The following is a 26282-nucleotide window of genomic DNA, read 5'->3' as shown; positions in this document are numbered from 1 at the left end:
AAGAGAGAGAGGGCTTTCAAATTGTGAGGAACTGCACCGAGGGAGATATGCAACAAATGAGTGTTGAGAATCTTATCACTTGAGTTCAAATTTTGCCCCTGCATTTTATGACAGAAAGTAAAAGGTTGTCAGAGAGACGGGAGAATGCTGTCCCTCAAGCGTCTGTCAAACTATTCACAGAAAAGGTCATCCCAATGACAATTATTCTCCTAGCTGCTATCATATTAGGAATATTTGCCAAAGAGATTTTTTTAACTCCATGCAACAGACTGAGAAACCTTGAGCATCTAAACCTATGGAATCTAAAAATCACTTCAGAATGCTAATAAGAATAGATAATAATACTAATTGCATCCTTTAGAAATATAAACTTGCTAAAGATAAAAACCAATTACTGGATGATTTCTTCTTACTCAGAAATAGCTACCTGAGACTCAAAAGAAAGGAATGTTGCCATTCGAGGGGTTGGCATACTAGCCTTCATATTTAGTTTGATCTATTACAAAACCAGATTTAAGAGCTCAAAGAAAGGTTACCATGATTTATGTTAGAGAAAGTGATGATTACTACAAATTAATAACTGTCAATGCTGAAATAAATCACAGTTTAGAGCTGATCTGCACTATCCGTAGCTCTTCATAGTTCCAAGGATGTGTTTTAAAGATTTATATATTTTATTTATCTTTATATATATTTTATATTTAAAGGCTTTAGATACCTGCCGCCTCTGAGGTTTCCTGTCAGTCAGCAACGGCACCTGACAGGGCTTAGTAGCAAAGGAATCAGTAACATTTGATTTGCCAACACAGGCCACTATCAAAGTCAGCAAAGAAGCAACAGATCTCCACATCCATGGAGGTCTCTGGCACACAGGCGCAGTTATGCCCTTTTCAATACAATCCAGGGGCTTTCCCTCTTCACGTCCTTTGTCTATTTGGTATACACCTCCCAAACCTCCCAAACTCCTCACAGATCTTCCCCCCAAATGAAGCCAGCTCAGTACAGGGTTCCATCGCTTGTTTCTGCTTCCTTCAAGTGGCTTCTTACATTTAACTACATTGGCATGAGAAAGGCCCTCTGTTACTGATGTAAGACAGGCTGGGAGATGCTCAGTGCAGTTTCAGGAAGACCCTCTGTCCACTTAGTCAAACCCCAGCCATGTTCACATCTGTGGTGCATGGCAAGAATGCAAACGATGTGAAATTTCCTCCTCTTTGCTTTCTTGCAAAATCTTAGTGAACTGTACATGCTCCCTCGAGTTCAGTGACTTCACACATTCTATTGCGACTGATCAATTGTGAAACCTTTCCTTCCAATAAAAGAAATTCTCTCTTCTGATAGAAAGAGTGTCCACTCAACCATGGAAGAAAGTAGACTCGGGGTCCAAGTTCATATAGGTTATCATTCCTCAGAAAGATATCCATTAGGAATTAACTAACTTTGCTGTATGGGCTTTAATGAATAATTGTCAAAGAAAGGAAAGTTGAGAGAGATGGCAAGAGGGAGGAAAGACAGGACAGGAGGGAATGAGGGAGGATGGAAGGAAAGAAGGCAGAGAGAAAAAAAGGAAAGGAAGGCTTGAAAGAAAGAGATCAAGTAGGAGAAAGAGAAGAGAGGGAGGGAGACCAACCCAGTGAGCTCTTCATCTGGTAGCCTCCACCACCACCACCGATTCTGAGGCAGCGCTTCCAGCTGTTATTAGATACGCAAAACATGGAAGAGAAAGTCGTGTTGGTGTTGGAGCTGTGGAGGATTGCTGCTTGGACACTTGGTGAACTGACACCATGAAGCCCTCTGGGGTGGAGCAAAGGGGGAAGGGATTCTATCCCCCCGTGGTTAGTCCATGCCCCCCGCACGTTGCTTCTGCCAGACTTCAGCTCAGTAGTTCCACAGGACTCTCAGTTACGGACCTGCACCATTAAACCCGTATCTGAGGGCCTCAGTGGGTGGAAACAGGGATTACAGGCTCACATTCGCAAACAGAAATAACCTTTCTTTTTCTAACCACAGCATCTGTGCCCTCAAAGAGGAGAAAGCCCCTCCTCAAAATCCAGGCCCTCCATGTCCTGCCACTGAATCAAACACTTCCAGGAAAACTGACAACTCACACATCCAGTAACATCACTTGTTGGCTAATCTGCTATACACGTTTATCTCTAATATTAATGTCATTTATGTTAAGTACGTAAAGGGGACTTCCACCTCTCCTAGGGGCCCTGGCTATGACTGATCTAACTGGGAAACTCCACGAAATCATTTTGCCAAATCTTTCCGTGAGGGTTACCGAATTTTAATTCCACTCCATCCTCAACATGAAACTTCAACAATATCAGCGATAAAGTAGCAGCATTTATCCATCTAAACGTATGCGAAAATTGTTTTAATTATTCTCACCCGACTACTGAGAAGACTGAAAAGTCTTGACTAGTATTGACAAAGATCGATTACTACTTGTCAAATAAAGCAAATCAAGATCTTTCAAAAAGGAATATATCCTTTATTAATTCTTTTGCTAATTTGGTCATTATGCTGTAAATGCAATGAAAATTTTCTCAGATTTCAAAAAATTTTTTTTACTAATTTTGATTTAAATGCTTTACAGGCAATAAAACACCTGGATATTTTCCCCACACATACTGAATTATCTCCCTTAGATTATTACATATATTCACTGGTTGAATTTAATATCAGATTTTGCCTTTTTGTTTTTACTTTCCTTAAAGAGAACTCTCTCCTTTCCCATCGTCCTCCTCCTCTCTATCCATACAGCACGTGTGCACACGCATACGCACATAGGCACACACACACGCACACACATACACGCACGTTTGGATGCATTCTTCGCCAAAGCCTCAGTCTGAAACTTCATGAGTTTCAATCCACAATACACACTCAGTTGGTTAGGACCGCAGTACAGAGTCAGCAAACATATTTGCTCAAGATTTAATGAGACTAATATTATTTCAGAATAAAAACACCAAATAAGGAAATTCCTACATTACGTCTAAATATTACCAGACCCAACAATCACTTGTACAACCAAAATTGCACCACTGCCATCTCAGTATCAGCCCTTTCAGCTTCAAGTCACTGTGCTACGTAAACACAAGTAGCAATCTCCTGGAAAATCCTCAAGCTGTGTCTACTTACACTAAATCAGGTGGAAAATGGAGGCGATTATCCAAAGAATCAAAGCAAAATGAGACAAAGAGTATCCAGTTATTTGTATACCTGAGTGGAAGTATTCTTCGTTGTTCTAGATTTAGATAATTACATCCGTTATCCTTTTAGACATATACAATTTGAAATTCTCCCCTCAAGTAAAATCAATCAAACAAATAGAAAGACAAACCTTACAGAGTTTGTTACAATTTCTAAGACAGATTAATTTTCATTAGCTACAATGACTAATTCCTTTTGAGGTCTATACTGATTTAAGCCCTGAGTAAAGACACAGTTTATGTAATACTGAATCGTTACACATCATCTACAGGCAACAGGATAGCTCTTTACCCATTTCAAAAGGCTTAATTAGAAAATGTTTTTTCTTTTTAGCTTTGCTATACACCTAATTAAAATCTTCAAGCTTGACCCTAAAGACCATAACTGGTAAAGGGAGTTGGTATCTTTGTGCATCATTAGCCAGCACTCTCATGATACAAGAGAACTATCTGGGTGGCAGCTGAACCTTGCTGCCCAGGCCGTGCACTGGTGTGCCTAACTTGGGGTGGATTTGGGGGTACTGTGCAGCTGTGCTCAGAGCTGGACATGGTCACACTTGTTCCTGAGCTTCCCAGCTTGGTCTGTGGGTTGGAGAAGACAGAGAGCAGTTCCTCCAAGCAGCTGACAGTATGTGGCAAGCAATTCCTTATCAATAAGAAGTACTAAAATTTGCAAATGATTTATTTTAAAAAGATAGAGTGGTTTCAAGGTTCTCTAATACTGTCCCTCGCATTTCTTGCCTACTACTTCTAAGTGTCTGAATGTGCTCCCCCATTTAAAATGTTATTTTAAAAACAATTTATACCATCATAATAATTCAAACCATGCAGAAAGAAAGAAAACAAAAATTACAATTCTCCTTTCTCCCTGGCACTTTCAGGCTCAACTTCCCAGAAGTTACTCTTTTATCACACTTCTATTTTTGACTTTTGTGGTGGCTAACTGGATATAACTTCTTGACTTTTCTAACTTTGAGTAGCATCAATCGATTCCTTGCTATGAAGCATGAGGAATTTTCCTCATTTACAATTTCCTTCCTCTTTCCTCTAACCAATCTACACAACTCTTACTCCCTCACCTCCTTCCAGTTTTTGCTTCAATGCCACTCTGTTGAACGCTGGACTCCCTTCTCACCACCAGACACCTTATTCTCCTGACTCTGATTTAGTGTTCTCCCAAAACTCCTATCACCTCTAATATACTACTTAAATCATTCATGTATTATTTTCATGTTGTCCCATCCCAGTTGTATGTTCACTACATGAGAGCAGGAAGGTTTGTATTTTGTTGTTGTTTACTGCTATATCTCAAGCACCTACAGAAACGCTTGGCATACAGTTAAGTTTCCAATAAACACTTGTTGAATGAATGAATTTTAGACTAATTGCCACTTTATTTTTTTAATATCTATACTTGTTTGACCCAGATGCTTCAGCCTGTCTCTATCCCCAGCCCACAGTGGAAGTCAAGGATATTTACATCCCTACACATTCCATTTTGTGATTTTTTTTGTTGCAACAGTTAGTTCTATGTCATTGTTGTAAAGCATGCCACTGTATGAATGCACCACAATTTATCTACCGTTTTATCACTTGATTCGTTTTCACTTTGGGACTAATAGGAATAGGGATGCTGTGATGTCTTTTGGTGAATGTATCTGCTCCTTTCTGCTGAGAGTTACCTAGTTTAACTAGGACTGGAATGGAAAATCACAGGGGATGTGTAGGTTCAACTTTACTAGATACTGCTAAGTAGTTTTCCAAAAATGTTCATACATTAGCGGTGTATGAAAGTTCTAGTTACTCCACAGCCTCACCAACACCTGGTATTGTCTTTTTCATTTTAGTAATTTCTGATGGATTAGTAGTGGTCTTGCATTAAAAAAGATTTTTTTAAACCAACGTTTTATTTTGGATTTTAAATTTATAAAAAACTGCAAAGATAGTAGAGAGAACACCCAGTTCCTCCTACTTTAACATCTCACATGACTATCATACATATGTCAAAACTAATAAGTTAATATTGGTGCAAGACTATTAACCATGCAACAGACTGTGTTTGGATCCCACCAGTTTTCCCACGAGCTTCCTCTTCTCTTCCAGGCGTCAGGACACACACTGAATCTGGTCCAGTCTCCTCTGGGCTGAGACAGTTCCTCGGTCTTTCCTCATTGTTCACGACCTTGGCAGTTGTGAACAGAACTGGTCAGGCGTTTTGTAGAATGCCCTCGATGTGGGTTTGTCTGATGTTTTTCTCAAGATAAGCCTGGGGTTGTGGATTTGGGAAAGAACACCACTGAGGCGAAATGCTCTGCTTGTCTCACCATATAAGGGATCATGGTATCAGCTGACTTCTCCTGGATCAGCTGGTTCAGGGAGCACTGGCCAGGTCACCACTGCACACTTCTTACTTTTTCCATATCCTATTCTTTGAGAGTGAGTCACCCAGCCCAGCCCATATTCAAGGAGGAAGGAGTATCTACATATATTACTTGGAACTCTTCCATAAGGAAGGTTTGTTCCTCCCCCCCCCCACCTTTAATTATTTATTCAATCAATCATTTATTTACACTAGTATGGACTCATGTGTATTTACTTTATATTTTAGGTTATAAACCAACACTACTTTATTTGTTTTCAAATTTGCAATGTGGTTTTAATGTGCCTTTCCATGAAGATTAATGAAGTTAAACACCTTTTTTATGTATTTACTGGCCACTTAAATATCTATTTTATGATGTTTTTTCCTATATTTCTTTCCTATAATTCCATTGAGTTGTCTGCTTTTCTCTCTTTTTTTTTTTTTTTTTTTGAGGAAGATTAGCCCTGAGCTAACTACTGCCAATCCTCCTCTTTTTGATGAGGAAGACTGGCCCTGAGCTAACATCCATGCCCATCTTCCTCTACTTTATACTTGGGATGCCTACCACAGCATGGCTTTTGCCAAGTGGTGCCATGTCCGCACCCAGGATCCAAACTGGCAAACCCTGGGCCGCCGAGAAGCAGAATGTGCCAACTTAACCGCTGCACCACAGGGCCAGCCCCATGTCTGCTTTTCTCTTATCATTTCTGAGAGTTCCATATACTACGGGCATGGTCTTTCGTCACATATATGTATTACAGATATTTTCTCAGTCTAGAGCATTTCTTTTTTGCTCTTTTAATGGTATCTCTTAATGAAGAAGTCCTCTATTTAATATAATCCAATTTATCAAATTTTTTACTATGACTAGCACTTTTTACATCCTGTTATAAAAATAAGCCTAACTCCAAAGTTACACACATATTCCCATTTGATGTCTTCCATATATATATATTTTGTTTTTCCTCTTCCTTTCCATTTAGATCTATAATGGGTCTAGCACTGGTTTTTGTAATGGTTTGAGGTAGGGATTAAGATTTGTTGTTGTTTTTATAGAGACATTGAATTGACTCAGCATCATCCCTTCCCCACTGCATAGTGATGTCAAATCTGACACAAAACAAATGACTACATCTGTGAGGGTCTGTTGCTGGACATTTCTATCCTATGCCCTTCATCTGTCCTTGTGCCCAAATAACACTGAATCAATTCCTGCAACCTTGTAAGTCTTGGTCTCTGGTAAGGTAGCTCCTCCAGCTGTTCTGTTCCTCTCCAAGACGGTCTTGTCAAGTTCATCCCCGTGTCATCTTCTGAGTTGTTGTTCCTTTAAACGTCTGGCAAGTGGTGGTTCCCTATTTGTATTTCTCAATGAAGTACTCAGTTGCTTAAGAATAAAAAGTAGCTTCAGTTTTGCTTGCAACACATAAGTCTTTCCTGAAGAAACCTCTCCTCTCAGTTAGGTGGGTGACATGCTAAAGAGTGTTCAGTGACAGGTGTCACTTTAGCAAGCTGCACAGGAAGCAGGCAGGCAGGCAGGCTGTCCACCTCCACCCCAGGCCACGCCTCAACGCCAGCTAGAGGAAGGGCTTACTCCAGGGCAGCCTAAAGTCTGAGTCATTTGTTAATTGGATCCTATTCACTTTCCATTTTCCCCTTCTACCATTTCCAGTGTTTTTATTAATCTAGCCTCTCCCCTTTATTTTCACTTAAAACTGTCATTTCTCTGAAAGTTTGGGAAGGAAAAGACACAAAATAAATGTACTCAATCCACTTTTTGTGAACTGAAAGCTGATGTGTTTGACTGACGGAGTTCAAAAGGTGCTAGAATTGTAGTCAGCAAAACAGGAATATTACATAGAGGTGGGTAGTACATGTCAGTGTCCTCTGTATATAAATGTCATCCATGCTTTGTCTCGGTAAAAAAAAAGACAAGACTGAGAACCATTCCACTGAATTGTGAACACCTTGAGGGAAAAACTGTACTTTAATGATTTCTATATTTCCATAGATAAGTTCCATGCCAAACAGATATAGATAATCAACTGTTAATCTTAAAGCATTATTGATCGGTACCAGTACTTTCTAAATAAAAAACTCATCTCGGAGACACTGACTAGGGATTCATGCCCGTTGATCTCAAGGATGCTAGCTGGAGCCACACCTCATGAAGGCTGACTTCCACTCGGTAACTCAGGGCATCACACAGGCCAGTTTCCCTCTGGCTCCCTGTTGGGTTTGGCCATTGGGAAGGACCAGCATGAGATCAGAAGGCAGAAAGAAGAGGGTATTAGGATGTTTATCCCCAGCTCTGCTCCCTCTCTCCCAGCTGCAGCTTTGAAAGGGGCAGCATGCCCAACCTCAGGTCACAGGTTGGGATCCTCTAAGGGCCCGGCTCCCACATCTGCCACTCTCACCAGATGGGTAAGAATTTTCTCCCCGGCCACTTTCAGGCCTGGGCTGGTAAGGGCTCTCCATTCTTTCCAGAACTTGGTTACATCCCTTTCATAAACAATCCTGTTATAAAATTCTGTTCAATCACACCGTTGAGCTCACCATCTGTCTCCTTTTGGCACCAAATGGAGACAGTATTCTAGGTTAGTTGGGTGAGTGGAACCACATTAAGAATAAATGTTTATTCCCTGTGTAAAGGTATTGTCAACCAGGAAAGGCATATACATATCAATTGTAAGAGAAGATTCCTATGAGCCGCATGCCAAACTAGGGTGAGGACATGAAAGTAAATACGTGAGTTAATATCCCCGGCTATTGTTTTGGCTTCAATCAACTATTTTACCATTTATCTTGTAAGCCTGTAGAAAGGAAAAACAAAAATTTAATTTTCTGGTTTAGGAGAAAGTATATGATGACCAGAATCTACATTTACAAAAAAGAGAGAATATGATGTCATGGGTTGAAAGTTGAAAATTGGAAAAAGAGAGAACAAAAGATCAGATCAAAATATTAAATACATAAACACAAGGAGATTTTGTCATTTTCTTCCAAATGATTAATAATAAATATAATGATGAAAATAATAATAGTGACTACTAGTTATTTACCACCTATTATATGGCGGGCACTAGCATAAGTGCTTTATATTTACATGCATATGAATATATTTGATGCTCACAACAAACCAATTAGGTCATTACTAATATTACCCATTTTGCAGATGAAGAAACTGTGACCCAGTGAGGTTAACTACTTGTCTACGATCACCCCGACTGGAAAGGGCAGACACACATCTGCCTACGCAGTCTTGCTCCATAGCTTGTGCTCTCAATTTCTGTACTACCCTGCTGTAAAGGAAATAGGTAATACCATGTAATCTATATCCTTCTCCATCCCTTGTTTCTTATGGAAATAATACGTTGTCTACTGGCTTCATTAAGGTATTAGAGAAGACAGGAAGTCAAATATATTCAGGTTACATTTTGGGTACTGAGAAAAGAACCAGTTTTTTGTTTGTTTGTTTTGTTTTTTAGGAACATTAGCCCTGAGCTAACATCTGCTAATCCTCCTCTCTTTTCTGAGGAAGAGTGGCCCTGAGCTAACATCCTTACCCATCTTCCTCTACTTTTTTATATGTGAGACGCCTACCACAGCATGGCTTGCCACGCGGTGCCACGTCCACACCTGGGATCCGAACCGGCGAACCCCGGGCTGCCAAAGCAGAATGTGTGCACTTAACCGCTGTGCCACCAGGCCGGCCCCAGAACCAGTTTTTAATAAGTTATGAATTATAGACAAGAATTTTGCCTCACCTCATGTAACCTTTCACCTTGTTAAGACAGAATGTTATTAAGTTTATGACAACTAGCAAACAAATGTTCTACATTATTTTAAAAAATAGGGCAATAAGGCAATCAACAAAGGTCTTTTAAAGAAAATTAATTTTTGAGTAAGTTTTTGAAGAAAGTGATAATTGGTCTGAAAAGGAGAAAAAACACAAAAGTCATACTCTAAACTTCTCTAAAGAAATCTTCCAAAATGGTCTAGATGCTCCCTCTCAAGACATCCCAGAATGTGGAGGAGCTCATGTGTCGGGAATCATATGTGGACAATTTGGGTGCTGAAGTGGAGAAGGGTGTTTTGAGCAGGAAGAATAGAGGGGCTGCAAATAGAACTTTCTTAAACTTCTCTGTATCATGTAAATAAATCAGACTGAGGTATATCCAATAGATCTGGATAAGAAAAGATCACCCTGGGAGTCCAGTTAGTAAATTATGTGGTACTCAGTGAAAAAGAAGCAAGGAGTGGGTTGGCATCTACCTCCTGTCTAGGTACAACTAATTCTTCTGAATAGTGTATCTATTGAAATCACCAAGGGAAAAGTCTGGTTTCCAACTTGACTACCTAGAATTTAAAAAGCACATTTGACTGGAGTATCTTTCAGGAGAAGGATGGCTGGATGAATGGAGGCAGGTATGAATGGAGAGAGGGAAGGATGGATAAATAGTCATTCATCAACCCATTAGGTCCTTGGAGACTCTGACTGTGCAGCACAGGACATTGTCGGAGGCAGTGGAAAGATCTGGGATCCTAGTTATTTCTTATCACCTAATAAGAGATAAAACTAATATTGCCCAGGGTCCAGCCCAGTGGTGTAGTGGTTAAGTTCATGCACTCTGCTTCAGCGTCCCAGGGTTCAAGTGTTCGGATCCCAGGTGTGGACCTACACACCGCTTATCAAGCCATGCTGTGGTGGCATCTCATGTACAAAAAGTAGAGGAAGATTGGCACAGATGTTAGCTCAGCAACAGTCTTCCTCAAGCAAAAAGAGGAAGATTGGCAACAGATGTTAGCTCAGGGCCAATCTTCCTCACACACACACACACAAACCTAACACTGCCTAAAATAGAGTCAGTGAAAACTGCAGAGACTACCAACTTGACGTTTTATTATTTCTACGAACCTCTCTGTCAACCAAAGACTCAAATAAAAGACAACTAAACAAGCTATGGGGAGACATCGGGCATGACTGATGGCACACACATGAAGTTTTTGTGCACGTCTAAATTTACTCATGAGGTAAGATCCTTTTCAACTGTATGGTTTTGTAATCGTCTGCTCTGTATTATTATAACAACAGTTGTAAATTATAAAAATGAAAACCTAACCAAGTTAAGAGACTCACTCAGTATGTGAAATCAGTAGATTGCAAGCTGCTGGAAATGAGTGCCTGACTTATGTTACTTTATATTCCTCTGGTAGCCTAGCATAAGACTTTTCATCTGCTCGCCAGCAATAAATAATTATTGATTAACTGAAGGCACTGACAGGCACGCCGCCATCTTCCCTGGCACTGACCTCACATGTACTGATTTCCATAGTTACGTTCTGCAGCCCGATCATCTAAGAAGAGCAGATGTTAGTGGTGCGAATGCTGAACTCTGCCATAAGGGCAGTTAACTGTAACACCAAACCAAAGTTGTGAGGTCAAAGGGCATTATTCCTGAACTGTGACTAAAATAAGAAGTTTCCCACATGCTTTCGGATCTCTAGGATAGAAAGTCTATTTGTTTTAAAAACACAAGGGAAGCTTAATTGATCCTCACAATTAGGCAGAACCAGATGACGCGAAGCCAAGCAGCTTGCTGTTATCCATGCCATTTTTCAGAACAAACAGGGCAAAAAGATCTAGAAACACCATTCTTATCAACAGCTTCAAGAAATATAGACATTGAAGCAATGGCTTCTTTCACTCAATATTATCTGAAAATACCAAATCCAAGTGTTATGATTTCAAATAGGTTGTGGTAAGGCAAAAAGCCTGCTGACTTATTTCCCTTGATCACGCCTTAAGTAGTCATAGCCAAGCCTTCCATATAAACAAAGAGAGAATAAGCAAGATGTACCACATAATTTCCTTTACTTTCATTCTACACACACACAAAAAACATAAAGCCCCAAATTTCTTCCATCTGTAAAGGGGTTTAAGGAGTTTAACAGAGTCTCAAGTTTACACAGAAGGGGACTCAGAATTTTTCTGGTATTTTTAGAGAGTTACCTGCATTTTCTGATAGCTATCAAGATTTTCCCATTAAGCCCGTGAATAAACAGAATGAGCACCATCTTCTGTCAGCCAGATGATGGATGCATTGGGTCAATAGCAAATTGACAGGGTGCGGTGCTGATATCTGGGAGGCCGTCTTCTTTTATCCGGCAAACATTTAAAAAAAAAGGGTAAACACAAGAGAGCGAGCTTTTCTTCTGGCAATTGCTAGGCAAAGGCTGTCACCTTCCCTTATCACCTTGGGATGTGAGAATGACCAAATCAAGCTGTTTCCGTATTTCTTACTTTCATTGAGCCAAACCAAGATCTTAGTAAAATTTCAAATTCGGCATACAGCAAGGAAATAACCAAATGTGTGTATATTGAGGCATAATTCATCATACGGCTTTATCAGATAAAGCAAATGAGAAATCCTGAGCCAGTCATAAAAGCGTGTCCAACCCTGAGTGACTTGTCCTTAAGATGGATCTTCTGTAAATAATTAAATTAGTGGATTTTTTTCCTGCCCATCTGGGCGGAAAGAAAAAAAAGTCATGCGCATGCGTGCACACACACGTGCGCTCTCTCACAAACACACACACACACACACACAGACACCCAGAAAAAAATCCCAAAGGCTCACCCTTATATCTAGGTTGTTAATGGAAAAGAGGCTTTACCATATATTAAATTGTTAGCACGATTTCTGAATTTCAAACTGCAAAAGAAAATCAGCACGGTTATTATAAATAATTTGTTTACCTGTGATTAGAAATTTATGAGAAATGTAATCTATTTTATGGCCAGAAAGATTTATATGTATGAAAATCTGAGTCACATTGTCAAGAAATTTGTGGTACAGATAAGTAATGTGAAAGCATGTCGTAATAGACGGGAAACCCTACCAGGCTCTGAAAAGCAGCATCTGCAGTTAAAGAACGGAGGGCCATGCTGCTTGGTCCTGCTTGGCTGTCTCAGGGTGTCTGAACAAAAGAGAGAGCTGGGGACTGGTCACAAGAAAGGACAACTGACTGTGATGGCGGACGGTAGAGGGAGGAAGGAGGGACTATGCGGCTTGGGGGGTGTGGAGGGTGCTGTTCTTCCCTTTCTTTTATTAAAAGGACAAACTGAAATCATTCTCTCAGTGGTCCAGGGAACTACAAGGAGCTGACTATCACAGCATGGCTGAACATATTTTCACTACTCAGGGCCTAGGCCTCTGCAAGCGCAGCTTCAGTGGACTCGCTATGGAAAGCAATCTGCGAGAGAGGCCTGAGAGCCCAGGGGTCTGGTATCGGGTGAGCAGCGTGAAGTGACCTTTCCTTATAAGCTCGCTTATGAGGGGACCTGCACACTGTCTCAGGGGGCGTCCAGCATCGGCAAGTGGCCAAAGGGGAGACAGTGAACTTGGTGGGTTTTTTTGAGGTCATATAACCAACTTAGAAAATACAGCTGGAAAAGAACAAGAATGAAAGCTTGGATTTTAAATACTATCTTACATTTTTGGGTAAATGGCTAAATGCAAATTTCCTTTAATAATTCTTTATTAGAGTAGAACCAACTTAGTACCAATTTAGCTACCAAATTCAGCCATTAGATATAGTACACAACATTAAAGAAAAGACACACGAGGAGAACCAAAGCAAGTAGTAAAAGAGAAAATTGAATTAAGACTAAAATACCAAGAGGAACTGGATAGAAAACAGAAAAATGGAAATTGTAGTTCTGTTCTGATGATGGTAATTTGTTTTTGTTTATTTTTCTGGCTTAACAATCTACATTTTAATAAATATCTCATTTAAAAACATTTATAAGAATATAGAATACTTTTAAGCAAAATCCATCATGTTCTTTTTACAGAAGGTTATGAACTGATGGCCTGGCTCTGCGGACCCTTCACCTGCACTTACTCAGAGGAGGCAACGTCAGGTACGGTGGGAAGTTCGCCTCTGAACCATCACTCACATTGCCCGACACCAACACAAACAACAATTACTCCTGCGTGGTAATGACTTTCTAACATTGCATAGGAGTTGCCTGTCCTCAGGTATTGATTTTAGTCTTTCATTTAACCAAGTACTTCAGGCCCTTTTTCAGAGTATTAAAATTTTTTTTTAAATATTCAATGTATAATCTTTCTTCCCCCCTAAGCAACTTTTCACCTACTCTGAAAACAAACAAAAATAAAACCCACAACGACGATAGCAAAAGAAGAATGGTGCCAGAAATGGATTAGGAAGGCTGCGACCTCCTTAGTCCTGATGGAGCTCCCGTCATAGCAGAAAGCATGCACACACTTTGTTGACTATATGGCTCTGACTGATTGATGGTAGCCGGCAAGGTTACCATTGCTAATTACAACATCATTCATCTGGTCCTGCACAGGGAAAAAACACCAGGCTCCCAGGGAAGAAAAAAAGAAAGAAAGAAAAGCGATTCGATAGCTGTTAACTTTTGAATAATCAGCCCCAACAGGAAACAAATAAGATGAAACGCAATGACTAAATCATGACTTATGGATTCACCCAAGCAAATGACCTCAGTTCCCTGGTAATTCCAACGCTGGGGTTTCTCAGCCCACAGCAAAGAGCCTCCAGCAACCAGGAGCCCTCACAGGCTTGTGCGCTTTGTAGTCAGAATTCAAAGGCTCCGGCAGAAGCACAAGCCAGTCCCACGCTTTACTTCTGCTGTGTGTGTGGTGTGAGTGTGTTTGTCTAGGATCAGATGCCAATACTTAAACTCCCATTATGGGCACAGCAGCTACTTACACGCTGCAGCCTAATTAAAGGAATACACTTCCCCTTTCTTTATTTTTTCCTGAAGATCAGTGCCATAAAGGGATTTGGTTTCGTAAAAAATTCAGACAAATGTTCCCATATGTTTCCCTTATGCCCTAAATTAGTCAAAATCAGATAGAAAATGGTCACAATTTCCAACACTAATCTATAGCGATACAATATTTTCCGAGAACTACTGAAAATAGAGAACTCAGTGTTTTGAAAATAGTTATATTACAACAAACATGCAATCATAATTTCCATTTCAGTTTTGAAGAAGTGCAAACACACATGGAAACAATAAAGCATCCGAGGCACCTTTCAGCTTTCAAGTCTCAAAAACAAGCATCGCTTTCAAACAGAAAGTAGCTCATCTTCAAAGTTTCACACACGAGAGGAGAAGAAAGCTAATACCACTTCAACTCCAAACTTTAATCAGATTGCTTTATATCTGGGTGATATGGATCACAAGAGTGGCAAAAACCAACTTTAAAGCACTTTTTATCCTGATACACTGTTTAAATTATATCGCCAAGATAATTATAACTAAAGAGGTATTTTCTCCTGGAAGCTTGAACCCAAATTTCCGTCAAGAAGTACTGAGAAAAATTAGCAAAGGTCCAAAATAAAACTGCTAATTAATTGGGGCCATGCAAGGGAAATTGACAGGGGCATGGAGTCAGATTCAAATTCTGCTTAGTATTAATGAAATTCTCCGGGACAACCACAGCCCATTAGAGCAAGAAAGGCTTATTTCATGGAAGAGAAAACTGTGCCCAGGGAGCTATGATAGTGACACATCAGGAAGTGACCTGGATGGTCTCAGTTCAGAAGATTCTCTTCTATGGATGCCCTATGTGACCCAATTTATTTTTTGTTTGGAAAAATCTGGTCCTGTTAGATACTGGTTAAATGACTTGTCTGAGTACACAGCTAGATCAAATACTATAGGGTCTGGGACCAGCTCCATGTCATTGTTCTCAACAGACAAGGACTAGGTCAACCCTGGGCTATGGCTTCATGAGGTCTTCTGGGGATCAGCAGAAGGTGAGGTGCCACCGATCATAAAGGCAGCATAGGGACTAGTGCAAGGAAAGCTAAAGGACTCACTCTTCCAAACTTCAAAATAATTGTCCTCACTAATTTGTCTTATTTACAAAAGGCCCTACACACGGATCTTTTAAGTGTCAAAAAGAGTGCAACAATATCCATAGTATAGAAAAAAATCACCTAGGGATCCTATTAGCTTATTGGTTTTGGTGCAATTTCCCTCCAAACACCCACACATGCATGTGCACACAGATGCACATATACATGGGATGAGGTGACAGGAGCAAATTCATTTCTGAAACTTACAGAGAGAGTTAAAAGAAATTTTCTCCATCTTAATTTTCTGGTCTTTATTCCCTTATTAGCTTTTGATTTACAGCTATTCGTAGTATCTATTTATTAATTTACACTCTATCTCAATTCCAAAAGGATATGAGGTGCTATTTTATCACATATAGTATTAAAAGACATGGATAATTGAAATCTACAATTAATCCAAAAAATGTCACGTAGCTGAAAGAGCCAAGAATGAACTAGAAGCCAAGAGATGCAGGTTCCAATTCTCTTTCCTTAACCAATTATTTGACACCAGAGCACTCATTGAGTCTCTCTAAGCTCTTCTTTGCTCATTTGTAAAATAATGTCAATTTTCTAAAAAATTGCTAATTATGAAATTCTGTGGAACTGTCTAGACCAGCATTTCACAAAAGTTGTTCCAAGGGCTGTTAACAATTCTTTCGAGTGGAGATAGGTTTCTTTGCTGCAGGACTCTTTTTTTTTTTTTTTTTTAAAGATTGGCACCTGAGCTAACATCTGTTGCCAATCTTCTTCCTTTTTTTCCTTCTTCTTCTCCCCAAATCCCCCCAGTATATAGTTGTATATTCTAGTTGTAGGTCCTTTTAGTTCTACTATGTGGGATGCCGCCTCAGCGTGGCCTGATGAGTGATGCCAAGTCTGCGCCCAAGATCCGAACCAGCGAAACCCCGGGACCCTGAAGCGCAGGGCATGAACTCAACCACTGAGCCACGGGGTGGGCCCCTGCTGCAGGACTTCTAAAAGGCATTAGCGTTCTCTGATGCCTGCTCAACAGCCTTCTGCATTCTTTTCTTCCCTACAAGCAGAACCAATCATATTTGTACAAAAAGTCACATGAATGTATTAGAATAGCATCTAGAATGTAAGTGCTCAATGAATGTTATTTGTTAACAAAAATCAAATATTTGTTGAAACCCCAAAACACGTTAAGAAGTACCATAATATAGGGTTGCACAAAGAAGACTTGGAAAATTCCTGAACCAGGTGATAGAGGTCCAAGTGGACTCTTGCTGTTCCACCTCGTGTTTGCTCCACCATGTCTCTTCTTTCAAATAGAATCTTAAGTTAGCATCTCCAGGCTACACAGTAAAAAGCATTGGCAAATTTCAGAAACATAGAATCTTCAAGTATCAGAATGATTTGCTAGTTGAGGCTGAGTCAGGACTTAGTCATTTAGCATCACATTACACTTGATTTAAAACTCCCCTTACAAATTAAAAATATATACCCCATTAGCTTATCAGGTACAAGACTATGAACCCACTTAGTTCAGTGGAAGATTTCTTCAATTCATCTCTGCAACCCTTCATGGTTGAATGAAGAATTAAGAAACATATTTATTGTACACCCGCTGAATTATCTTGAAGATTTGGATGAGGCTTCACAAACAAGGTCATGCCTGATCGCTGAGCTTAAAAGGTGCATACAAGTTCACCAAGTAGGAGAGAGGCAAAGAGGTGAGCCAGGGGACGGGACATCGCCTACAGAGGCACAGAGCTTTGAGAGAGAGCAGCAAATCTGGGGAATGGCGAGTGGTTCATAGTGGCTGCAGGTTAAGATGACTGTGGAAGATTGGCCAATAATAAAGGTGGCCAGAGAGGAAGTAGCCAGATCAGGAAGAGGCTGAGAATATGAACTTTCTGCATATTCTGTGCAGAAGTATTTCATCCTGAAAGATGAAGAAAGAACAGGAGGAGCCAAACCATGTGTAAGTGGGGAATGTTGTCATTGGTTTTGAACAGAATATCATTGATGATTATCTTGTGTTGGAAGGAGATATAAAAATTATACTAAACATTGGGTATATTTTTATTTCAGATATCAGCAAAATGTAAATGTTTGGTGATTAAGATGATCTAATTATAAAAATGTCTTGGTTTGTAAGATTTGTTAAACTGTGTCTCCTTAGGTGAGATAAGCTTGTGAGAAGATAATGATTCAATTCCTCATCTCCGTGAATGGGCCCCAAGAATGAGAAAACCCGGGAGACCAAGCCCTGCCTCTGCCGCACCTACCTGGGTCAACGAGCCCCGGGGGAAGGAGAACCCGCTCCAATGGCCTCCGGGAGCAGAGAGGGGAGCGGAGATGAAGAGCTGGGGCTCGGCATTTGGCATTTTATATGCACCCTGTCATAATGAGTCACTGGCACATAAATGCTTCTCCTTCTCTCACCACTCCCTTCCACTCCTCATCTAAACAGGATCTCAGGATGGGCCTGATAGCACAACCAGGTTACACTCCCAGAACAGCCACGAACATTGCCTCTGCAGCAAACGTATCCCTCCATCCTGAGAAGACACAAGCCCAACCTATGGCCACACCTGAGGACAAGAAATGGACAACAGAATGGGCAAAAGCCAAAGCTGTGTGTGTTGCTTCCTTCTTTAATTTTTCTATCTGAGAAACTCAATAAATATGTCTTGTCTTTGCTTTTAAATCTCCAGAATTGAAAAGTACTCAATCTGATGGCACCATGAGTAGATAAGGGATAAGTTTTTTTCACCATTCGGCCCTGCCCAAATTCCTCCCAGTAATTCCAAGGAACCATCTGCACCAGCTTGCTAACGAGTTTGGACACGGTTCTCCGCGCCCTCGTAAGCCACTGGAAGTTGGTAGTCAGGGGAGTTCTCTAATCAGATTTGTGATTTCAAACGGCAGCCCTGGCAGAAGCAGGATTGTAAAGAGAGAGGTCAGTCTGAGGCCCTGCAATAGTCTGATTGATGATAAGGTGCTGGCCTGCACGGTCATAGGCTGGAGAAAGTGGGGACAGTGGGGCTGGGTATGGGGCCACGGTTTCAGACTGACTGGATGGAAGGCCACGTTGACCACCTCATAGTGAAGGTCAGGCAGTCTCATCATTTAATCTACAGTACTAGGTGAAATGGGATTTTAAGCCAAGGAGTCAAGCATTTTCAGGGTTTTGCTATATATTCACGAAGGAAATCCAAGGAAAAATATATTGATTTATTCTTTTACAAATAGCATGTGAAGGGCAGCACAGAAAAATTGTTTCTGATACTGGAGCCAGCAAGTGTTCAAATCCTGGCTTTGCCACCTACTAGCTATGTGATTTTGGATAAATTATTTAACCTCTCTGTTCCTGTCTCCTTATCTCTTAAATGAGGGGAATCAGAAAACTCAACTAAGTATGAGGCTCAAACAAGTTGTTACGAGTAAAGGATTCAGAATACTCAGTGCATTGCGTTGAGCTCAGTGCCTGGCATGTGGTCACCACTGATAAATATTATTGTCTATCTCTGTCTCACCAAAAATCAGAATTGAAGAGGTAGAAAGTCCACTTCCAAAAGATGGGAACCTTAGCTTACTCTTCTTCCTGCATTCAATATTATATTGCTCAGACGGTTCAACAAAAGAAACTGAAAAAGCGAAGAAAGACAAAATTTTTTCCCTGAGTAAGCTCTAAAGAGAAAGGTGGACAGAAACTCGCAGGCACAAGGGTTCTGGGGTTCAGCCTTCTGAAGACCACAGTGCTTGCTTCCAAACCGAATATTAAAACAAGCAAGAGCAATTTTCTTCTTTCGTCTTCCCTTATTGCCTAATTTTCCTCCCATGCCATTTACATAATGGATAAAAAGGCATCATTATGCAAATGAATGACAGGGCTGTGAGGTTGCTGAAGCCACAAACCTCACTTTAAATGAACAGAAGATGCCACAAAGACCTTCACCGGCCGTGGTCCAGCAAACTGCTTCCCTGGCTTGGCTTCCAAAGATAGAGGAAAGTCACAAAGACCAGAGGGCACTAATTTTCACTTGTTTATTATGAAAGGGGCACTACAGAAGCTTTCCAGAAAAGTAGCACGGAACAAGGGTATTCAGTAAGGTGGTGTGTAAAATAAACTTTACAGCATACATTTCGTTTCAAATGGAAAAAAGTAGTAGTATGTACAATTTTTACAATTTTAAGCATACGCTTTGCTTTAAAAAGAATAAGATTCCCTTTGCAAACTGGAAAAAGCCTCTGTTCCAGCTCGAGAGCTAACCTACAAACAGGTGCCTAGAGCTGCCTCAAAACGTGTGCGTACATGCGACAGGAATAAACACCGCTTCAAGCGCCAAAATAGCAGTGCATTGTCAAAATCTCCACGCTGCCAAACTGGCCTAAATTTACCTCCAAGAGGCATCACCAAAAACTGACATATTATTTCTCTTGGAGTTGTAAATTCACTGAAACTTCAGAAGAATGTTTATTTTCTCTTTCTACCAACACCTTCAAAACAAATGTAACAAAAAAGAATTCTGAGCAAGTTGCCCTTATTTGAATGAATCAGTAGGACAAAAGTAAGAAACTAACTTCAAAGTGTTTCCCCCAAACTCTGAGATAAATAGTTTGGGGAGAAAAAGAAGGTGGCTAAAACAGAAAGCGACCTTCATTTCCAGTCTGGATTCCTTGATAACCCCGAGCTTTTTCCAAATGACTTTTTTCAGGGACTTGTTTTTAAGTCCTCATAGGCTACAGATGAACCTCATCACTTCCAGTCCAGCTCCCCACCATGACACTTCAAGGGCACACAATGCAGATTCACATGCAATTCAAGAAAATACTGCAGCCACTTGCCTGAACAGCAGCACCTGCGAAAACTGTATAAAAAAATAATTTAGACAAAAGACAAACTTAGAGAAAGATACTAATGGATAAGCCATAAAGGAGAAGCAACTCATAGTCAGCAAGATGATGTATTCAACCAGATGAAAACAGACCACTAAAAATACACATACCTAATTTCAGAGCAGAAGGGGTTACTTCAATTTCCCCACCGATTGGTTTAAACGCAGCCAGCTGGGCAGCCACTTCCGTTTCAAAAGCCTCTGGGCTCTGCTGACCTGCAGGGTTTCCACCCGGGCTCTCGATCTTGTGGAGTGGTTCTTGTTCGTCAAACACAGCAATCAGCTACAAGCAAAACCAACAACACTAATTACTTTGTAGGACACGCATCCCACACAGACACCGTATCTAGCTGACTGTGATTTTTGTTTGGCTGTAAAGAAAACGGCCTCTGAAAACGTAAAACTTTAATGTTCCTGTACCACGAGCTCTCACTTCAGTACTACGTCTAAAAGAACCACGGCCAGGAAACAACCACTGCTGGCTCATTTGTCTCTTCCTGAAACAGAACCAGTTTCAGGAAGAGACAGACTGCCTCTTTTGAAGGAATGAAATGGCTGCCTCCTCCCTTCACTACCTTTTCTAATACTCCCAAAAGGATGTCAGTACCTCTTTCTTTGAGGAGTGCTCCCAAACATAAAAGTGGAATATGCAGAAGTTGAACAGCAGACTTACATGGTGGAAGAGGACATTCCAGTCCCGACACTCCAGTCCAGCCAAAGATATTATAATATCCATAATTATCTGTCCTTTTAGATACAATCATAATAGGTAGATAAATAAATGTGTATATTTACACACAATTTGTGTTTATCTTGTATCTCCTTTTTACACATGCCTTTAATTTTGTTCTTTTCCTTCATGACTGACTCTATGTTGACTGGCTCTAAGTTCAGTCAATGAGAAGTACAATGAGTCTAAACATTAGCACTTTTAACCTAATTATTTCCATTTTCCTCTCAATCCTATTTCATATGAGAACTATGCTTCTTGGCATCAATATAAAAATGTTTAATTGTCCATTTCCAAGTCATTTTTCATAAAATAAGGGCAAAACATAATAACGTATTCAAGCAATTGTGTGAACAGTGCTGTCTGTATCAACAGTGAGGGCAGCCCCGCGGACACTGCATTTTCGGCCAGCAGACAGCACGACTACAGAGGAACTTCTCATGCTTCTGCGCTGTGGATGTGAAGAGTCCAAAGGTGAGCGCATTAGGCAGCACGGGGATGCTGCTGTCAACCCAACGCAGCGCAGTGCGTGCAAATCTGAAGACCGCTAGTGAATCTTCAGATATTCTTCATTCATTAAATAAAACAAACCTACTTATGATTCAAACATTTATTCAGGAAAGGCTCTCAAAGCCCCATTCATAGGGGAATCTTGCTAGCAATAGCATTAATAACACAACTACAGGGGTAACCAATCACAACATCATAAATTCCAAGTTTAGTCTTTCAAAGAAATGAATACAATTAGGGATATGCAAATTGGCTATTCAAAAATAATTTTCATAATTGACTACTCATTTCCAGTATGGAGACTTCTTTAATTGGAAAATCCAACAACCCTCTCACCACAGGAAAGAAATGCTACTCCCAAGGCATTATTTTTAATTCTTGAAATTGAGCACATACATTTTCTATTTTTAATTGGTAGCACTGATGAACTGATTTGAGAGAAAACTTAAATGGATTAATAATGAAAGATTATTCTAGTATAAAAATAATCAGGAGAACTATATCTTTCTAATCATCTGGCCAAAGTGAAGAGTTTAACACTTTAAATTCTGAAAAGGAAAACAAAATCAATTTTTAAAATGTGGTGGAAGTGTTATTTTCATCACTATTTTTGTAATATAATTTCAACTTTGCATATTGATGGATTCTGACACTTATTAGTAACATTTACTTTAATGTAGCAATTAGGAAAAGTGGCTTATTATACTGGTTCTATGAAAAGTTTTGTGTAAGTTAAGAGTAATACCTTAATTTTTCCTCCTGCTATATCCTTAACTCTTAGTATACCCTATGTGCCTTAAATAATGTGGAAAAGAGAGAAAAATAGAATACTGATCTGAAGTATAATACAAAAGCTTAAAATTGATAACTCATAAGACATATCATTGCCTATGGCTGTTATGTAACCTTTTCTTCTTAAGATACTTTACAGTTTTCCATACTATCATATCCACATAGCTTATAGCACACACAGTAACAGTGTTATACCTACTTATCAAATGGGAGAACAGAGTAGTTCACAGATTTTGTTTCCCAAAGTGACAGACTGAACAGTAATTGGTACTAGGATCTCGTCTTTGGAATTTCTAACCACTTCATAAACCATTTCAGGGTTTCAGACCACACTGTAACCATTTTCCAAAAAGAAAACTGTAAAAGGAGAGGCTACATTGTGGAACATCTGTATTTTGTCCATAAGGATGCTATGCCTTAGAGAACGTGAACTCGACTTTGTGGAGATACAGGCAACACGTGACTCTTCTCCAAGATGATGATGGTGAGACCTGGAGGCTCCCCAAATCTCAGGATCTCTTTGATTAATTGACTGCTTAGTCTGTCTCCCAATCCCATGATTGACGGGAATTCTCTCTGCAGAGGCTACGCTAGATGAATGGATGAAATAAAGCCTCTGCTGCTGGAAGGAAGAGGATCCATTCCCGAATCTGTGGTGCCCAAAGTCAGTGGCCCCACAGGTGCTGGCTGACAAGAGAGACTCTCCATCCAGTCTTCATCTCAACAGCTACAATGCACACAGACTTACACTTGCTTCAACACTGATAATTAATTTAAACCACACGTTGTAGGTGCTTGTCAGCTCGATTACTTGATTCGTCAGAAGACCTACATTACTGGGTAACAGAGCTCCTGGCAGACAGTGTTACAAAGACAGGTTAATTGACGTGAACCCCTGTTCTTGTGCCTCAACAGAAGGCATGCTCATTTCCAAAGTGTCCAGGGTGTGAACACAGCCACCCCTCCCCACCTTTACAACCATTCAATACTCCCTTTCCCACGGAGATGAGTTGGACACAAAAGAGGGAATGCTATTAAACTTTTTTGGTGTGAATGCTTCATCTCAACTAAACTTCTGTGGCCTGTGGAAGGCTTTTCACTGACCCTGTAGAGCCTGCAGCAACCTGGACTCCGTGTGACAAGCAGACAGGCCACGCCAGACTTGGATGCCCTCCTCTTCAGCTGTCTCCTGGTGCCCCTCTGTCCTGCTCCCATGATGCCACTATTCTTATGTCACCCAGGGCAGCACTGACATTTCCCAAAGACCCCAGGATCCAAAATGATCTGCTCACCTCCTAAGGGAAATTTGAAAGAGCTGTCGACAGAGTAGTCTCTGTTCTCTGTCCTCTGACTCTTCACTGAGGCCACTCCAGTCAGCTCGTCCCCTCTACTCCACCGCAACTGCTCTCAACAAGTCAAAACCAATTGCCAGATTGCTAAGCCCAAAGTCACTTCTCTGGCTCGATTTTAGGACACAGTCCTCCTTCAATGACTTCCCACTCTTGCCCTCCAGGGCACCACTTGCTCTTGGGTTCATCTTTCACTCTCTGGCCCCTCCATTAAGTGTCCTCTTGTTTATTCCTCTTCATCTCTAAACATGTTCAAGAGAATTATCTGAATTTGTCTGGTGATGCCATTTGTCTCATGGCATAGGTATAAGTATACGCTGATAAATTCGGAATTTGAATCTCCCACCCAGAGCTTCTTCCTCAGCTCTAGGCTCATATGGTCAATGGCCTAAGCCACCATGTCCAAACGGAAAACCTGATCTTGCAAAGTTCTTTCCAAAGTCCTTTGTGTGTGTGTGTGCATGTGTGTGACGGAAGCAGGGACCTGGCTGGCCTGTTCACCATACAACCAGGGTTAGCAGAGGCCCAGAGATGTAGCTGGCCCTGGAGCAGAGGCTCTTTCCCTTTAACTTGATACCACTTTGTAATTTAGACTCACTTTTACTGAAAAAAATCCTTTTCTAGCATTACAATAATTATAGTGGCCTCTCAGGTTATATTTATAATATCATGCTATACTATAATGTGCTATAACACTATAATATTTGCCATAAAATGATATTATAAAACTATTTCATAATATTCTATCATACTATACTAGTATATGAAAGCCTTGACTCACATGTAAATGTCACAGACACACTCTCCAGTCTCTCTTTTTTTTTATATAGTCATAAACATAATACATATTCACAAATCATTCTGGTCTTTTAGTCCCCTGACAATGTTCTTTCACAGTTTTGTGAATTTTTCTGGTTGTCCTTGATTATATCTCACTCCTCCTACTTTTTTGTAATTCCTTTTCTTAATTTTTTATTCTATTTATTCAAACAAATAAAAAAAGTTCACCCATTACTCCCACCCTCACCTCTTTTATTGACCAATCTACTGTATTTATAAGCTTGGATTTTCTTTCTTTCTCTTTTAGATTCCACACATAAATGAAATCATATGGCATTTGTCTTTCTCTGTCTGACCTACTTCACTTGGAACGATACACTCTACGTATATCCATGTTGTCACAAACAGCAAGATTTCATTTTTTATGGCTGAATAATATTCCATTATATATATATATATATATATATATGGCACAATTTCTTTATCCATTCATCCATTGATGGACACTTAGGTTTTTTCCATATCTCGACTATTATACAAGATGCTGAAATGAACATCAGGGTGCATACATCTTTTCGAATTAGTGTTTTTGTTTTCTTTGGATAAATACCTAGAATTGGAATTACTGTATATGGTATTTCTATTTTTAAATTTTTGAGGAACCTCCACATTATTTTCCATAGTGGCGGCACCAATTTACATTTCCACCAACAGTGTACAAGGGTTCCCTTTTCTCTACCACCTTAGCCAACACTTGTTACTTCTCGTCTTTTTTATAATAGTCATTTAACAGGTGTGAGATGATATCTCACTGTGGTTTTGACTTGCATTTCCCTGATGATTAATGATGCTGAGTATCTTTTCATGTACCTGTTGGCCATCTGTACATCTTTGGAAAATTGTCTATTCAGATCTTCTGCCCATTTTTTAATCAGTTTGGGACTTTTTGATATTGAGTTGTATGAAGTGTTTGTATATTTTGGATATTAGCCTCTTATCAATATGACTTGCAAATATTTTCTCCCATTCAGTAGGGTGCCATTTCCTTTTGTTGATGGGTTCCTTTGCTGCACAGAAGCTGTTTAGTGTGATGCAGTCCTACTCATTTATTTTTGCTTCTGTTGCCAGATTCAAAAAATCGTTGCCAAGACCTATGTCAAGGAGCTTATGGCCTATGTTTTCTTCTGGGAATTTAACGGTTTCAGGTCTTATGTTCAAGTCTTTAATTTGAGTTTATTTTTGCATATGGTGTAAGATGGTGGTCCAGTGTCATTCTTTTTCTTGTGGCTGTCCAATTTTCCCAACACCATCTATTGAGGAGACTGTCTTTTCCCCATTGTATATTCTTGGCTCCTTTGTCATAAACTCATGAATATACGGTCAATTAATTTATTTCTGGGCTCTCCATTCTGTTCCATGGATCTATGTATCTGTTTTCTGCCAATATTACACCGTTTTAATTACTATAGTTTTGTAATATAGTTAGAAATTAGGGTGCAGGATGTCTCCAGCTTTGTTCTCCTTTCTCAAGATTGCTTTGGCTATTCAAGGTCTTTTGTGGTTTTGTTCTATTTCTGTGAAAAACACATTGTGATTTTGATAAGGATTGCACTGTCTCTGTATACTGGTTTGGGTAGTATCAACATTTTAACAATATTAATTCTTTTAATCAATGAGCACAGAATATCTTTCCATTTATTTGTATCTTCTTCAATTTCTTTCTTTTTTTTTTTTAAATATTTTATTTTTTCCTTTTTCTCCCCAAACCCCCCC

The 26282-nt window shown here is 40.0% G+C and overlaps 1 protein-coding gene across 3 annotated transcripts in view; it reads right to left on the bottom strand.

Moving 5' to 3' along the window:
• PARD3B (par-3 family cell polarity regulator beta) overlaps positions 1-26282 on the bottom strand; it is a 915243-nt gene that overhangs the window by 538246 nt on the left and 350715 nt on the right. For all 3 annotated transcript variants that reach the window (XM_046658143.1, XM_046658144.1, XM_046658145.1), the window contains exon 3: positions 20460-20631. In XM_046658143.1, coding sequence (XP_046514099.1) covers positions 20460-20631 — 172 coding nt within the window. The remainder of the gene's footprint in view (positions 1-20459; positions 20632-26282) is intronic.

This window comes from Equus quagga, chromosome 4, assembly GCF_021613505.1.
Source record: "Equus quagga isolate Etosha38 chromosome 4, UCLA_HA_Equagga_1.0, whole genome shotgun sequence".
NCBI lineage: Eukaryota > Metazoa > Chordata > Mammalia > Perissodactyla > Equidae > Equus > Equus quagga.
The sequence above is the reverse complement of the archived record's forward strand: the minus strand, read 5'-3'. Positions and strand labels throughout refer to the sequence as shown.